This window comes from Cavia porcellus, unplaced genomic scaffold (genome assembly GCF_034190915.1).
Source record: "Cavia porcellus strain 051 isolate PalLab524CR breed Dunkin Hartley unplaced genomic scaffold, mCavPor4.1 scaffold_20, whole genome shotgun sequence".
NCBI classification, from domain to species: domain Eukaryota; kingdom Metazoa; phylum Chordata; class Mammalia; order Rodentia; family Caviidae; genus Cavia; species Cavia porcellus.
The window spans coordinates 23,821,316-23,837,187 of record NW_026947503.1 but is presented as its reverse complement, the minus strand read 5'-3'; the positions used below and the strand labels follow the sequence as shown (position 1 = coordinate 23,837,187).

Here is a 15,872-nt window from a genome sequence, read left to right as displayed (position 1 = left end):
TGCCTGGCAAGCGTGAGGTTGAGTTTGATCCCCGGTACCAAAGAAACAAAAACAAAAAGTACAGTCAGGGCTCAGAATCACAGCTATCACCTTGAAAACAGAAAGCTAAGGGCTGAGAGAAATTTCTGGAATGATGTTGTGATGCTTGCAACAGTGCTTCTTAAAATTTCATGTGCAAAGGAAACGCCCTAGGATTCTGATTTGGTAGTCCAAGATGCAGCCTGATTGTCTGCATTTTAAAAATGATAATCTCACTCTAAGTGGTTAGAATACAGCCTCCAACATCTAGCCACAGAAATGCAACTTAAAATCACCCTGGAGAAAGGGTCCACAGAAATAAAAGTTACCAAAAAACTTGCAATATTGTCCCCTTTATTAAATGGCACCACTGTATGGTACAGTTTTCTTGGGGATAGAGGAGTCTTAAGCCTACTTTTGATACCTTGTCGAACTAGTTCCCACCAATGGAACTGACATCTTGTCCAGCAGTCCTCCTTTCTTCTACAAAACATTTTTTATCCTGCAGTTGGCAGGAAAGCAAAGAAATCACAATTTGGAGCCACACTGCCTGGCTGTGAGCCCTGCACCACCTCTCACCTTCCTGGATCCTGATGTGTACAGGCCACTTTAGGTCAGAACTTGCTACAGACAAGGTAGGATGGTTTCTGACAGAGAAAGTCCACATTCACAGACCAATCTAAGAGACTCGTCCATGAGTAACATATGCAATGCTTTTGAAATTTATTTCTGGCTGTTCAAAACTGTCTTTTTCTTGAAATCTATTTTCGTATTCAAAACTCTCCTGCCTTGTCCTCTCTGCCTTTACTTCCTCTACTAAGTTCCAGCTACAAACGGTTGCCAGGTTAGGTGACCTCTACACAAGCATAGATCTACTGTATCAAATTTCTCTATGTTCACACAACTAGGCCAGATCATCTAAGAGCTCCAGAAAACTGACATAAACAAATAAAGAACATCAAACCACATTGTTTTTACAAGATTTTTAGTTTCAATCAAACTTTCTCCTAGATAAGAGTTCATGATATCACACCCTAAATCCTTCTAATCTTATGGATTCTGTTAAAACTACATCCCAGTGCTTAATTTTTATGGTGCTGGGAAGTGAACTCAGGGTCACATGCATGCTAATCACATGCTCTGCTACGGGCTATATCCCAACAGCCCCTCACATATTCTGTTCTGCCACAACCCTGCCTCAGAATGGGATTCTAATCAGCTTGCATACAAGCTGCAGCAACTGGTGTAACAGGCTCTGTGGTCTTGGGGGATTCCTAGAGAATAAGATAATACAGGACATATCATTTATAGTATTATTTATAATGGCCACTATCCAAGGGGGTTAAGAAAATGCAAGAAATCTGTCCACAACACTAAAGATCTAGAAAATCCAGTCGAGAGCCTGGATTCCATGACAGTAGCCTGCATGAGTTCAATGAAAACCCAGAGTCCATGACACTGACCCATGCAAGGCTATCCCACAGATCCACTCTGGGAAAGCCAAAAGGTAAGCAGTGGAAGCTTGAAAGTCTGTGCCAGCAGGCCAGAAGTTCTTTACTAGAGCCAAGGAGCAATGCTCAAAATAAGGACCAGGACTCCCCTGAAAAGTACCACAGCATTCCTCAGCAACAATGAAGTCCCAAGTTCTTCTGATGATAACTGCTAAGTATATACCAGGAAGACAGCACAACAAACTTCTTCTGGAGATTAAACAGCACACATCTTCCCCTCTGAAGCCAGAAACGATGCTCAAAGTAAGGATCAGAGCTTCCCCAAAGTATCCACAGCTATTCTCAGAAACAAAGTCCCAAGCTCCTCCAATGTAACAGCCAAGTTCATATCAGGGGAGTTCCTCCAGGAGAACCAATGGCTTCACACAACAACACTTAGGATAATCCATAATATTACTCTTCCTCTCCAGGTCTCCTTTTTATGCTGGCAACAGTCCTCAGGTGGGCCATCCATGCTCAGCACTACAATGATCCTGTTCAACAGTGTTTAAACTGACCACCAGTTATCAATCCGCCACACCTAGGAAGGCAACCTCTCCTCTGCCAGGCCATTTTTCACCGAAGTACTTGTGAACCATTTCTCTGTAGGAAATTCCAGAGTGAAGTATGGACATGTTACTAAGAGTGATTCCAAATGAAAGCAGAGAGGGAACAGTTGTTAAAAAAAGTCACGGCCCGGTCTCTGTGTTGACTTTTAGACAGTCTCCCGCCACCAAGGAAACAGTGCCAGACACATGCTGAGGATTACAAAACTCACCTTAGAAAATCTATCAACCATTAATTGGAATGATTTTACTCTGGGCTGTTTGATTTTGTCTGTGATGATATGAACAGCTATTTTGAAGAAAACAAGACATCATAATAGCTAGTGTTGATTTAATATCATCTTATTTTAAAGTCCCATCAAACTGTTGTTCTGTCTCCATTGGTTTTATCATGTTGTATCTTACTGGATTTTATTATATGTGATAGTATAAACAAAAATTTTTATAGGCAAAGAGATAATATAGAAACCATTGTTCAATTTCTGTTAGTTGGTTCTAAATACCTTGTAATTCTTTCATCCTCTTCAATGGTTTCACACTGTCTTGATATGTTTGATGCTATAGTATACAGCGTTATACTCAAATATTTCAAGGAAAGAGACACTATGGTAATCACTATTACGTCGTGATGAAATACTATGTTGCTTAAATTGTTCTGTTCTGACCTGTACTGTTACCTTGTTATGTCCTCTTTTATCTCAATTTCCCCCTTTTTAAAATTTATTTATTTTTTTAATTAAGGGGAAAAATTTTTTTAAATTAGCAGGATATATTATAGTAACTTTTTTTATTTCCTATTAACTTGATTTGAAGCCCTGTATTGCTCTCACCATCTTGTTTTGACTGATTTTACTCTATTCTGTTCTGTTTGATAGTATCAAGTTTGAGGGTATAGGCAACTATTTTGAAGGCAGTAAGATACACTATGACGCCCATTCTGGTTTGACTATTATCTTCTTTTGAAGTCCTGTAATGTCTCTAATGTTTATGTTTTATTGGTTTTGTTCTGTACTGTTTTGTTTAATTTTATTACCTGATGATATAGGCAATTCTTTTTAAGGTAGCAAGAGGCATTATGGTAACCATTGTTAATTACCTTGTATTCTGTTTTTACATCATGTACTATGTCCATCCTTTGTTTTGACTGACTCTACTTTGTTTTGTCACATTTGGTTTTATTCTCTTCCAAAAATAAAAAAAGTAGTAAGAACTGTGGGAGTAATAAAACTCAAAATGGCTAATTGTTATTGCAAAAAAGAAAGAAAAAGAAAGTGCTTTAAAGGATACAACTGCAAATGTGTTTCGGTGTGTAAGATAAATGACCATATTACTAAGTTTTTGTTGGATCATTGAACAGAACTGTTTGCAGTCTCACTGTTTGAATGTCCACTTTGTATGCTTTAATTTTGTAACTTGAACAATTATTTATAAGATGACAATATGTAATCTATTAACTAGTGATTTCTTACTGTTTATTTTTTTTGAAACTCCGTATTACTTGTACCCCTTTACTGTGTTTTTTTCTTTCTTTCTTTCAATAAAATTAAAAAAAAGAAAACCTATCAACCTATACAAGTTTAGTCTGCCTGTGTCTCATCCTTTGTAAAGGCTGTTAAGTTACAGTGGGCATGTCAGGTCAAAAGCCCCACAAGACTTTGGTAGAAACATCTTTATTTCACACAACTTCATCTCTGTAGGATCATTTCTATTCATGACCGAGGTTTTGCGCTTGTGTTTTTCCTCTTTGCTCTGTCTACTGCACAGCCTTCCTTTACCTTCCTAACACATCAAATGGATTCCAGCAACTTCCACTTTTCACCTTTAGTAAAATATCTCAGGCTTCTTTTCTCTTCAAAATGTTCCATGAACTCCTTTAATTCTTCACTATTTTCCCCCTCATGCTCACTGTCAGGAGTCACCACTATTTAAGGAGTCTTTACAAAGTTTATGGTATAATTTGTGTGGCTTTAAAGGGAGTAAATTTTAAGTTCAAAATTTACTGACGTGCCATGCAAAGCAATTGTGAAATGGAGCAACCTGTAATCCCAGCACTCAAGAGGCTGAGCAGGAGGATCACTGCAAGTTCAAGGCCAGCCTAGATTACATAGGAAGTTCAAGGCCAGTCTGAACTACATAGTGAGACCTGTTACAAAACAAACAAAAAACAATGCTTTTAGCTATATATAAAATGTATAATTACAACTATGATTTGAAAACCTCCCATGAAAATGGCTTTCTCTACACATGTTCCTCCAAATATCCTCTTCTATCATTAGACTTTTGAATGTAAAAAGTTTACTATACAAATTCAAAACATGTAGAAGTATATGGAAAGGGGGTTTTCAATCAAAATCATGTTATCACCAATATTCAAGTCAGCAACAAACAATGGCAGAAAGCCCACCGAGACAGCTCAAGGACCCCCCACTGCCACAGGAAGGCCTGTTACAGTCACACAGACGGCAGCAGGCAGTACCTTAGTGCTTCATAATCAATTTCTTAAGCACTGACAAGCTGCGCACCGAACATACCATTTTGGAATGAAGACTCAAAAGAAGTTCTAATTCAACAAAAGGCATGATCAACTCCTGGAGATCAGGAAACTAAGTCACGAATCACATTTGGCCAGCAGCATCAAATGCAATAGAACCAGACAATATGCAGGACAGTGACCTGACCGTGAAGCTGACTAAATGGCTGCCCCCAAAGTCACCTCCTTGAAGACTCATACATCTGGATGAGGGTTCCTCTACATGTAAAATCCCACTTCTAATTTTTGTATGAAGATGACACTTTTAAGAATAGGAAACTTTCTACAAAGGGCCACATCTTAGTTACATTTCTCCCACTGCTGATACAAAATACCCAACACCCAAAGTTAAAGGGGGAAAGATGTATTTATCCCACAGTTTGTAGAGGTTTCAGACCATATCTGGCTGGCTCCAAAGCAGGGTGGCATGGCAGAAGGGCTTCACGGAGGAGACAGTTCATGACTCCCACAAGGTAGCAAAAGCAACAAGGGACCTTAACAGCATCTTTCTGCCTCTTTCATCCTAACCAGACTACATAGAGCAGGTAGTATCCACACCCTGAATCCTAGTGCCTTTGACCCTAACATTGCACCATGAATCAATTTCAGCAACACACACTCTAGATCCAGCCACCTCTGAAGAAGCCTCACCTATGACTGCATGGCAGTAACGGTAAGGTTACGAGTTCATATTCAACCACAAGAAATGCAAAGGCTATGCATACATTCATTCAAACACTCACATCTGTTCTTGGTGCATGAATTACACCTTAAAGTCGGAAAGCTGGTACAATACTTTGTCCAATGGAGACATCACTCATCATTATTGATGCATTATCAAGAGAAATTAAGCAATATCAGAGCTGTGTGCCTTCTTATAACACTGCTTAAAGTCAATGTGAGAACCGTGGTGGGAGCGAACTGGACTAGGTGTGTCTGTCCCTGGGTGGGACAGTCTTGGCGCTGCCATCCATCTCACAGGTCACATGGAAGGGAATTAGTGCTCTGTCTGCAATTCTTTCACATTCCAATAACTCTTAGAAACAAGAAACTTGTGGCACATGTTAAATTCTTACTAGAGATTCTGCAGGAAAAAAAACAAAACACCACCATCTCTGGGTGCTTGTGTCCTTGCTTGGAGCTGTAAGATTTCTTTTACTGAAAAAGATACAGCTGGGCTACAGGAAATTTCAGTATCTTAGCCCCTAAAATACGACAGTCAGATGTATGCCAAAAAAAGCTAGCTTTAAGATGTCCCAAAAGACTTCTTTAGGTCAAAATTCCTTTAAGGAAAGATAAACTTAATTAAAACCCGTAACTGCCATGAGAACAGAAGTTAGAGGTCTGGGGGGCGGGGACAGGATTCTTTGCCCACTTTATTCATAGATATAGTCAAGGGCACAGAATTGTGCTTATGCATTGTAATGACCAATATTTATGGACTGAAAAGAAAATTGTCCACACTATAACATTAGGAAATGGCTTCATTAAAAAAGACCTAGTGTGGCAGATGAGGAGCTGCAGATGTCATAGCTGTTTACTTTTTCATACCAAAATAAAAAGCAATAAACTAGAATAGATGAAATGTCCTCCAAGACATTCAAGTAAACCCCTATGCAGGCGGACCCTCTAACTCACAAAAGCAGCACAGGTCCTGCTCAGCAGGAAGACTGATCTGGGGAAGCTGAGCTGCAGTGAAGTGGGAACAGATTGAAATGCAACCCTTCTCCTGAGAAAACAGAGTATTCAGAATAAAGAGTGCATTTCGGTTTTTCTCACTGTGCCTTTCCCAGCTTCTTTTAGAAAAGATGAACTGAAGTCAGGCAGCAACAATTTCAACAACAGTGAGAGTAGCAACTGGATCCGATCTCCAAGGACACACCAGGGAAAGCACTGCCTTTTGTGGTGAATTCAATTGTTAGCTGTTGCCAATCGCTCTATTGCTCCTCTCAGAAGGCATGAAAAGTGATATGGGGGGCTGGGGATTTAGCTCAGCGGCATAAGCACCTGCCTTGCAAGCAGGCAGTGGTGAGTTCGATCCCCCGGTACCGATTAAAAAAAAAAAAAAAAAAAGTGATACTGAACCCTGCCTTGGACCACTCCCCAGCTTCTTCCCCCCTCCACCAGGGGAGGGGATTCCCCCTAAACTGCCATCCTCCTCTTCAAAGCCAGTGTCTGTGGCACAACCAAAACGTGGGCAGGAACCCACACATCCTTTTCAGGTATTATGTAAAATAGGAAGTTCATAGTGTCCGCTAGAGCTGCCAGAAGGCAACACCTGTAATACATTAGCAATTAAGGCAAGATGGTCCAGCTGGGAGCCAATGGAAACAACTGCACCACCACACAGAGGGATGGTTAATTTCTGGTGCAGAAGAGCATGGCTCTGTCTGCTGGTAAAAGGTGCACACTTGGTGCACACAGAAATCCTAAAAGGAAGGCCTGACAGATTCAAGTCAAATCTCAACTTTTTTCCTATAACATTAACATGTTTGTTCCTTGAGTCACTCAACAAATATGTAGGAAGCCACCACTCAATCCAAGCATAGAGCAGTGGCAGAGGGGTGACAGAGCAATGCCAGAGCCAGTCCACCATGGAAAAGACTGCCTTCAGCACGCCTGTGATTCAGCACGCTGCACAAAACCATCCTCTCTGTTCTACAGCTTCCATGCCATTTCCTCTTTAATAGCACGATTGGGAAAATATATGCCATCTGAAAGAGAAATCAGGTGCTCTAAATGAGTCAACAGCTACTCACAGAGCTGCCTTCACGTCTGTCCTGAGCTGTGCTGGGTGCTGGGCTGGCACAGGATGGGCATCAGCAGAGAGTTGAGAAACCAGACTAAGCTGGGAGTCTGACTCCTTACTTCTGCTAAGAATTTAGGCAGGGAGCAAATCCCTCAGGTCCCTTGTAACTTTAAATTTCAATCAATTGTGCCCTCCACCTGCTCTACAGCCATGAATAGGATGCTGTGGGTAGTCAGAAAGGAGGAAGGAAACAAAACCCACATAATTTTCCCAATGCAATTGATTTCTGTGCTTACTCTATACTTGGAAAAGCATTTGGAAACAAGACATGTTGACCGGTACAGAAATGGCTATGGTCTAAACATGTTCTCTCAAGAACATCTATTGTAAAGTAGACAAAACTCACAAAATTTCAACAAGTGTCCCCTGAGCACCTACTACAAGGAATCCGCTGACCACACTTCACAAGACACAGTAGTGGAAAATGAAGATCATACACCTCCCTGTCTCAAACTGCTCAAAACCCTTTATGTACCTCAACTCATTTAATCCATACCAACCCTAGACTTCAGTGCTATAGTTTACAAAAGGGGAAAGTAATGTGTGGAGACTCAAACCGTTCAATGTCACAAAATAAGCAAAAGAGCTGGAATCAAAGCTGAGCAGTTTGCCACTTCATGGGTTTTGACATAATCAGAACTCTCCGAGGGAACGTAGTGATGCACAAGAATAATGATTTCCATGCTTTCCCTCAGATGCATCCTCACCTGGAGCCTGGTGCTGCTCTGATGAAGTACCTCTTGCTTCACAAATTCTAAGTAAATTCTAAATAAACAGATCTGCACCACTTTCAATGCTCTCCATAGGATCTGGCAACACGGTTGCATTACCTCAAAGCAGAGCAGGAATTTCCCTATGCCTCTATCATTTTCTCCATGGAAATTAAGCCACCCTACACAAGAGCAATCCCTAGTGAGACACCAGTGACCAGACACAAGAAAACTGAGGGGCAGACAGCCCACAGGCACCACTCGGCCTCCACTTAGAGGTCCAAGAACCAAAGACAAAATCACAGACATTTCTCTACACTGTAGTAAGTAATACCTGGTTAACGAACAACCCTAGAAAACAAAGTGTTCTCTTTTCCAAAAGCTCTTCTTTCCCACTTACCTGTCCCCCATTATTAATACAGTCTGAACGACATGACTTTGAACTCCAATATATACCACTGCACAGTGGCTACAATTTCAAAGTCTTTGGTCCAAAAATTAAGCCAGTAAACTATTCGAGATCAGGAACTGTATTTTATTCTTTTATACATGAACATTTTCTAGGTTCATTTCATGTTCATAATAGATGCTCAATAAATCCTTAACTAAGGAAATCAGAAAAGCTATTAGTAAATTTATTGGACACTTCAATAAAGAGTATATTTTACTGGTGTTTTCTATACAAATATATTCTCTTATTTCAAAAAGGTTTTAACGTCATTTCACTAGTATAAAACACAATAAAGGACAAATAAATATAGACCTTTTGTTCAAACTACATAGTTTGAGAAAAGAAAAAAAAAATCAACTTGGGGGGAAAACTTTGCTCCAGGAGGTAACATCATAATGACTTTACATGCTTGGATAACCTATAATGAACAGTTCAGATAAATCACACCTAGGTTCTAATATTTTAACTACTGGTAAGGGTATGTACTGTATCAGATTATAACACTGAGCAAATATGTTCTTTTAAACTCATTTGGCTGTCATGAGCATTCATGCAAAGAGCATTTATTAAACTTTGTGTAGTTGGCACAACATATCTTGGGGGAAGAAAGTCTCCAGACATCTTGACCTTGCAGTTGAGATAACATCTTACAAGGAAAGAAAGCTATTCATGTACAAAACAGTTCAGCACATAATATAATATAAAGCCAATTATCCAAGACAGACCTCAAGAACAAAAATTTAAAAGCATCACTATGGATGTGGTGGTGGGTTTGGCATGATCCTGGAGTTTTTTAACTGAGCTATATCTCTAGGCTGTTTTTTTTTTTTTTTTTTTCCTTTCCTTTTTTAAGACAGGTTCTCACCTGTGAACTTGAGATACTCCTGCGTTAGCCTCTGAGAGTACTGGGATTACAGGCATAACCTTACAATCAGCTGTTAGTGTTTTCTACAAACTATCTGAAATTTATAGCCATCTGAATTTAGTCTTTTACCATGTAGATCCCAGGATTTGGAACATTCATCACTGGATCTGTAGGCACCTCAGAGATGATAATGGGCCCAGATTTTGAAGCCTGGTTTTGAAGTCTTAGCCCTCTTCTGTGTCAAGTTTTGAAACCCTGAGCATGTTATTCCTGAATATTTTTATTCCTTCTTCTGTAAGATTGAGATAATACAAATGCTACAGAGTGACATCCGAAATACCACATAAGGAATGATGCTGAGTACAAGGTTAAGTCTCAAGTTGTCATTGTTATGTAATAAATATAAACTGTTAAGAACAGAATGGTGCTACTTAGGTGAAATGGGGTAAAATAAATGAGGTTTGAAGACTATTCAGAGTGAACCTCTTCTTTAAATCATTTAGTTCTCAATACATTGTTTTATGTCATGCAGATCAAATTTATTTCATCTACCATGCTCAGTATCAAATCTACTTTCCAGCTCGGCATGGTGGCTCAAGCCTATAATACCAGCACTTGGAAAGCTGAGGCAGGAGGATTGCCAGGAGTTTGAGCCAGGGCTATACAGCGAGATACTGTCAAAAAACAAAGAAAGAAATGTACTTGCCATATCATTAATTTTTCTTTTAAAAAAAAAATCTCTTTTAACAAGATCAGCTTTCACTTGTGCTGAAAACTGTACCATAACACACCTGGAAAAAAGTAGGATCCTATCTAGTCGGAGAAAAAAGGCCTGGCAGTAAACAGATTACTTCAGTTTTGCTAAAAAGAACCCTCAGCAAAGTCTGGTTTCCTGATAGGCTATTGCTTCGTCTCCTTTCATATTAATCAGGGTTAAGCACCAGCCTGCCACTCATCTGCAGAGGCCTCCCTACACCCGAGGATCGGTCCAAATTGGTCTGCACAGCCCTGGTTTCTATGGGGGTGCTTCTCAAGTTTCAGCGCGTCTAATTATGTCTCATGATGTTTACCGTGATTCAGGAGATGCGGGGAGTAGCCTGCAGGTCTAATGAGTGTCCTGATGATGGTGTGCTAGATCACACCTAAAAGCAGCAGAGGACTACTGGGCAGGGTAATCAGAGCTCACAAACCAAGGACACAGCGTTCCACAAATCGTGGGCCTCAAAAACAAAATAAAGGCAGCAACTTGCAGCTGACTCTGTTTTGAAGACATCAATAAGTTATATAAATAGTATAAACCAATGCTGATTTCCATAAGGAAAATGACTTAAATATAAAATAAAACTAAATTTAACATGCACAGGGACCGTTACCACTTTCTCAAGCCGAAAATATCCTCTCCATCCCCCAAACTCAATGTCTTTATGCTTTCTTTTCTTTGATATAACACATCATCTTTGCTAGATCATGAGCTTCCTTTAGCTATTGAAAACACACGCCAAAAAAATGCTGGTGTCTCTGGTTGAGATAGGCTAAGAGAGATACCACACTGCTTTAAGAAATCTGGAAAAGTTGGCAGTAACAGTATAACAAAATAATCAACACCCAGGATTTTTGAAAGGCTGATGTACGTTCTGTAATCGTCACTTATTTATGTGAAGTCTGACCTTTAGGACTGAATAAGTGAGCAAACCATCTCAGGGACACTTTTCATGTTACATTAGAGGCTTCATACAGCAGTTGACGCTGGGGATTTAGCTCAGCGGCATAAGCACCTGCCTTGCAAGCAGGCAGTCGTGAGTTTGATCCCTGGTACCGATAAAAAGGAAAAAGACAAAACAAACAAACAAAAAACCAACGTGTTCCAAGAAACCAGAAAGCGCTGTGGGCGTGTGGGTGAAACACAGAGCTAGAACCAGGCAAGCAACCCTGCTACCCACCACCAGGTCATTTCCGCAGCTGGGTGATCTTGCTCATGCAGTTAGCCCTCAAAAGTATTCCAAATAAACATACTATTTCATTCTCTACTAACTCAATTCTGATCTAGTATTCACCCCCATGTTTTCTAAGGAGGAGCTGTTCTTGAGCTTTAGAAGTAGCTGCTGATTCACCTAAGTCAGAGGTGGCAAACCAACTGCACACATGCCACAGCAGACTGTACATATCGAGGACTCTAAAAGTTTCCCTATCACAGACCTAAGTGATTGCTGTCACACATTGCCAAAGACAGACTTAAAAGCACAAGCATGAAATGTAACTGGTAGCATTTTGGTTTTGGTACCTTGGATCTAACTCATGACCTCGCACTTGCCAGGCAGACACTTGTGCCACTGAGCTAAACTCCCAGTCCTGATGGCACTTTTATACCACTAAACTAACCAGCTTGGGAATCACTTTAATCTGAGTCTTTGAGGACAGACAAGACTTGCTTTGAAACTCACCAAATTTAGTCCCTGACTCATTTTGACCTGAAAATTGGCCTCTGCATTCATTTGTTTGGTGCTCCAAAAGCAAGCTCAAACTTACTGGTAGCTTGTTACCCTTTATAGTCAAAACAATTTGGTACTTGTCAAAACTAATTTAGGACAAACACCAAGGGACCATCAAATGTGGAATATGGTTTCTTACAGCCAAAAACATTATGACTGATCCACTGTCTATGACATAATGGGTGGTAAATGTCCTCCTTACTGTTATTCAAGTTATTTCAAGTTCATTTGTGGGATTTGCTACGTATGCTACCTCATTCTAGCCAATAGCTAACCTGGTACTACAGTAGTAATTCTCAGCGACAGTCTGGCATATGTGATCCCAGAAGCTCACCTAGTACATTTACAAAGTAGGCAGTTAAAAATACGTAAGGGCACAGGTCTCCTCTATCCAAGAGAAGCCAAGAATTCAATGACTGAATAAAGCAATTCAATCCTCACACCTCACAAAAGTTGCAAGTATGAAAGCTTTCTCCTTCGGGGAAATAAGAACCACCTGTTCTTAACTCCTGATGGGTATGGGAACTACCTACGGAGCAGTTTAAGTCTAGATTTTGTATCCCTGTCCACCTTTGGTCTTCACCAAGAGCTCAGGTGACTGACATAAAAGCACCCAGGTGGCTCCACGGTTCACATTTTCCGAAAGACCATTTGTTTTCCCAAAGTCTGAAATCCTGTTTTCATTCAACACAGCAATGTCATCCACCCACAATCTCCCATGTCATTGACCCTTCCACCAGAGGCCATGACCCTGTGTGATACACTCTGTCCTGACACAAGGTCAAGAGACAGCCAAATGCCAAGTATTTCCTTGTTGACTTTCTATTTACAAAACAAAACGCACAAGCAAAAACAGCCATTTGTCTTGGCTATTCCCTGCCATTTACACTCACAGTCCAATCCAGTCACAGTCAACGTGCACTCCCAAGTACTTCAGGGAGCGTTAAACGGGATCAGGAACTGTGGACACATCCGGGAGGTGCAAACTCGGTAGCCTGACATTGCGCGGGGCCGGAACACACGTTTGCTCCCAAAGGAGAATGAGCTCCGCACATTCCAGCACAAACGCGGCTCCCACTCGCCGAGCGGCGCGTCCCCAAATCCCCCTTCGCAGCGCTATCTTCCAGTCCAGTCTGGGCGCGCTTACCTGAAGCACGTGGTGAGCTCGCCCGAGGGCTTCAGGCACGGGTATTTCGTAGTCGCGATTTTGTTTTCCGAGCAGATTTCTCTACGAAAAAGTTGAAGAGCAGAGGCTGAGGATGGTGAACGGGGGCAAAAAGCAGTGTGCGTCCCGGCATCTGAGTCTGAGCGCGCCGGGCAGGCGCTGCTTTCCGTGCGCGTATGCAGAGCGGATTCGGACAGGACAAGCCAGGACAGCAGGGTCCCAGCAGAGCGAACTCAGCCCCAGATGAAAGGCTGAGGCAGCCACGCGAAGGGTACCACAGCACCCCACCCACAGATAGGGAAAGCCCGGTCAAGAACGAGGAGGCTGTTACCCAAGACACAGAAGTCGCCGGGTACAGCTGAGCTGCAGCCTGTGCGCGGCGGGAGGAGCGAGGGCGCGCGATCGCTGCGGAGGTGGGCACTGGGGGCACCGCCTGCACCCCGCCAGCCGGGCGCACGCCAGCTCACCCTCCACTGGGGCTGGCGACGCTTACCTGTCGGCGTCCTCGGGCTCCTCCCTGTAGGTCCACGAGTGTCCCAGCGCCAGGAGCAACAGTAGCGGACCCAGGCTTCTGCACAGTTGCCCCCCGGCCGCTCCTCCCCGGCTCGAAGGAGGCGGCGGCACCATCAGGGTAGCTCCGGCTTCTCCTCGCGCCCGAGCTCGCTCACCCCGCCCTGAGCTCTGCTTCCCCGCCGCGGCCGCCGCCGTCCCTCTCCCCGGAAGGGGGCGCCGGAGAGCAGGGGCGCTTGCGCCACCTGCGCGCGTCTCAGGGGCTCGGGACGCGGAGCGGCCGGGGCTGGGTGCGGTGGAGGATCCGGCTAACCCGAGTCGGATGCTGACTGCAAACTCCGCACCGAGGCAGGTACGCGTGGTTCTCGCCCGGCGCGAGGATCCGGGACCCGCGGCGCTCCCGCTGAACTGACGCACTGGTTCCCCCAGGCTCGGGCTGTCCTCAGTCGTCCCTCTTCCTTCTCGGAGAGGAGCGCAGGGTGTGGTGAGCAGGCGTTGTTTGCAGTTGTACTAGGGTCGCACGCCTAGGAGAGGGAGGAGCCGGTTCTCACCGCGGGAGGGGGAGGGGAGGCGAGGGGTGGAATAGGCTTCTTTCCTGTTGTCTGTTCATTTCCAAAGCCCAAGGCCAAGCCCAAGTTTGCGTTTTCCTAGTGCGAACCTACACCGCGCTTCTCAGTGATCACAGGTTTTATTTTTGCCCTCGGAATATGGAAAGAAGGAAGGAGTTGAGAGGCTACAGAGGACTTCCCAAATCGCTTTTTGCAAACCTGATGCAACCCTACCAATAAAATGTAGTCTTCATTAAAATTCCTCCGGTCGTTTCATTTGTATACAGACTGTGCCACGGTTTTCGTAACTCAAGTTCGAGACAAGCAAGGAAGCTTCACAGGTGGCTCTGGGAGTTTTACATCCTCTTGCCCAGAGTTGCTTTTCTGTTTTTCCCCTTACCCGTAGCTTGAGGGCTGGAAGCGCCTTGCATCAGCCGGGAGGGCTAGGGACAGAGGGAGGGTTCCTTACTTGCAGATCCTGCTCCTTCCAGGTCTATGAGGCCTTGCTTGTCTGTAGTCTGTAAAAGCGGGGTAGGAGGCGATTGTAATTCATATAAATTGCCATTGTAACACTGCTACACGCTAGGAGTCTTATTTGTTTGTCAAAGAGAAGTGAGGTAGACTGCACCACAGAGTTAACTAAGAGAATGCAGCCCATTAAATAGTTTGAAAGCATGAAGTTTGACATTAATGCTCAACTCTAACATCGATGTTATGTGTCCTAGGAAAAGGTGAGATTGCAGTGTGTTCACAAATCACCCGTATGCACACTGGTTAGACAACTGTTTTTATCGACACAGTATTTTGGCCAACTAAAAATTATTCCACACATCACATATACAGTGACATTTTTACAGCAATGATGTCCGCATTCTTCTGTAGAATATTTCATATTTTTCAAAGGTCATCCATATTTATGATTTTTTTAATTTAATTCTCAAAATATCCCTTGGACCTAAGTATCTCATTTCTTAATTCAGGGAGGAGGTTTTTTCCTACAAAACTTACATAGAGATGAAAGACATAGGGCACACTTGATATTAAAATATAGTGCTGCTACAAAACCTCATTTTCAAACGGTAACTCAGCAGACCCTTCAGAATCTTATAGAACTTCATAGTAACCCATTATGGAATCAGGAAGGAAAACAAAAAAACCCCTGCTTTCAAACCCAGGTGTGATGAGTTTGTAGGTGAATCAGTGCCAGCAGAGAGTAACTTTCTGAAATTCAGTTTGCTCACCTGTAAAATTTTTGGGGCTCTGCCTCAAAAATTTTGTAAATATCAAATGAAGTAATACATAGAAAGCAGTTGTGCACAGTGCCCAGCATACATCAAGTGCTCAGTAGACATTAACTCATTACTTTAATGTAAACTATTGCATACATAGAAATTTAGGTTTTAGGTTTCTTAGCTTTCTAGCTTTTTACTATGTAGATATATAGGAGGAGTCTGTGTAGGTTCCTAAAGAGAGGCCTCCCTAAGCATATGAAAAATAAACCCCTCCTGAAGCTTATGAAAAATGCATTACTTTAAATTGTCATAACAGTCTTTGATCTCATCTTGGAAGGAAGAGCCATCCTGCAAGCAGGAGGTTCCATTTTTATTCCTTCCAGTTCCTCTATTTTGGAATAACTTGCATCCCTCTTAATCTCATCTTGTTTTCCTACTATAGTGTGTCTGTTCTACAAAGAATAGAGCATGATGTTGGAGAGTAGTTGT

The 15,872-nt window shown here is 42.5% G+C and overlaps 1 protein-coding gene and 1 long non-coding RNA gene across 3 annotated transcripts in view; one reads left to right on the top strand and one right to left on the bottom strand.

The window, feature by feature from the left end:
* Ccbe1 (collagen and calcium binding EGF domains 1) overlaps positions 1–13,746 on the bottom strand; it is a 260,835-nt gene extending 247,089 nt beyond the window's left edge. The window contains exons 1-2 of the mRNA XM_013157228.3: positions 13,587–13,746; positions 13,076–13,156 (exon numbers count right to left, since the gene is read on the bottom strand). Of these exons, the coding sequence (XP_013012682.3) occupies positions 13,076–13,156; positions 13,587–13,720 (215 nt within the window). The 5' untranslated portion in view covers positions 13,721–13,746. The remainder of the gene's footprint in view (positions 1–13,075; positions 13,157–13,586) is intronic.
* LOC106028564 (uncharacterized) lies at positions 13,153–14,410 on the top strand. 2 transcript variants are annotated; one of them, XR_001202186.2, is made up of 3 exons: positions 13,153–13,506; positions 13,617–14,087; positions 14,255–14,410. It is a non-coding gene; the product is annotated as an uncharacterized LOC106028564 (long non-coding RNA). The 2 variants fall into 2 exon arrangements; XR_010041395.1 differs by having other exon boundaries at positions 13,617–14,410.
* The last annotated feature ends 1,462 nt before the right edge of the window (positions 14,411–15,872 follow it).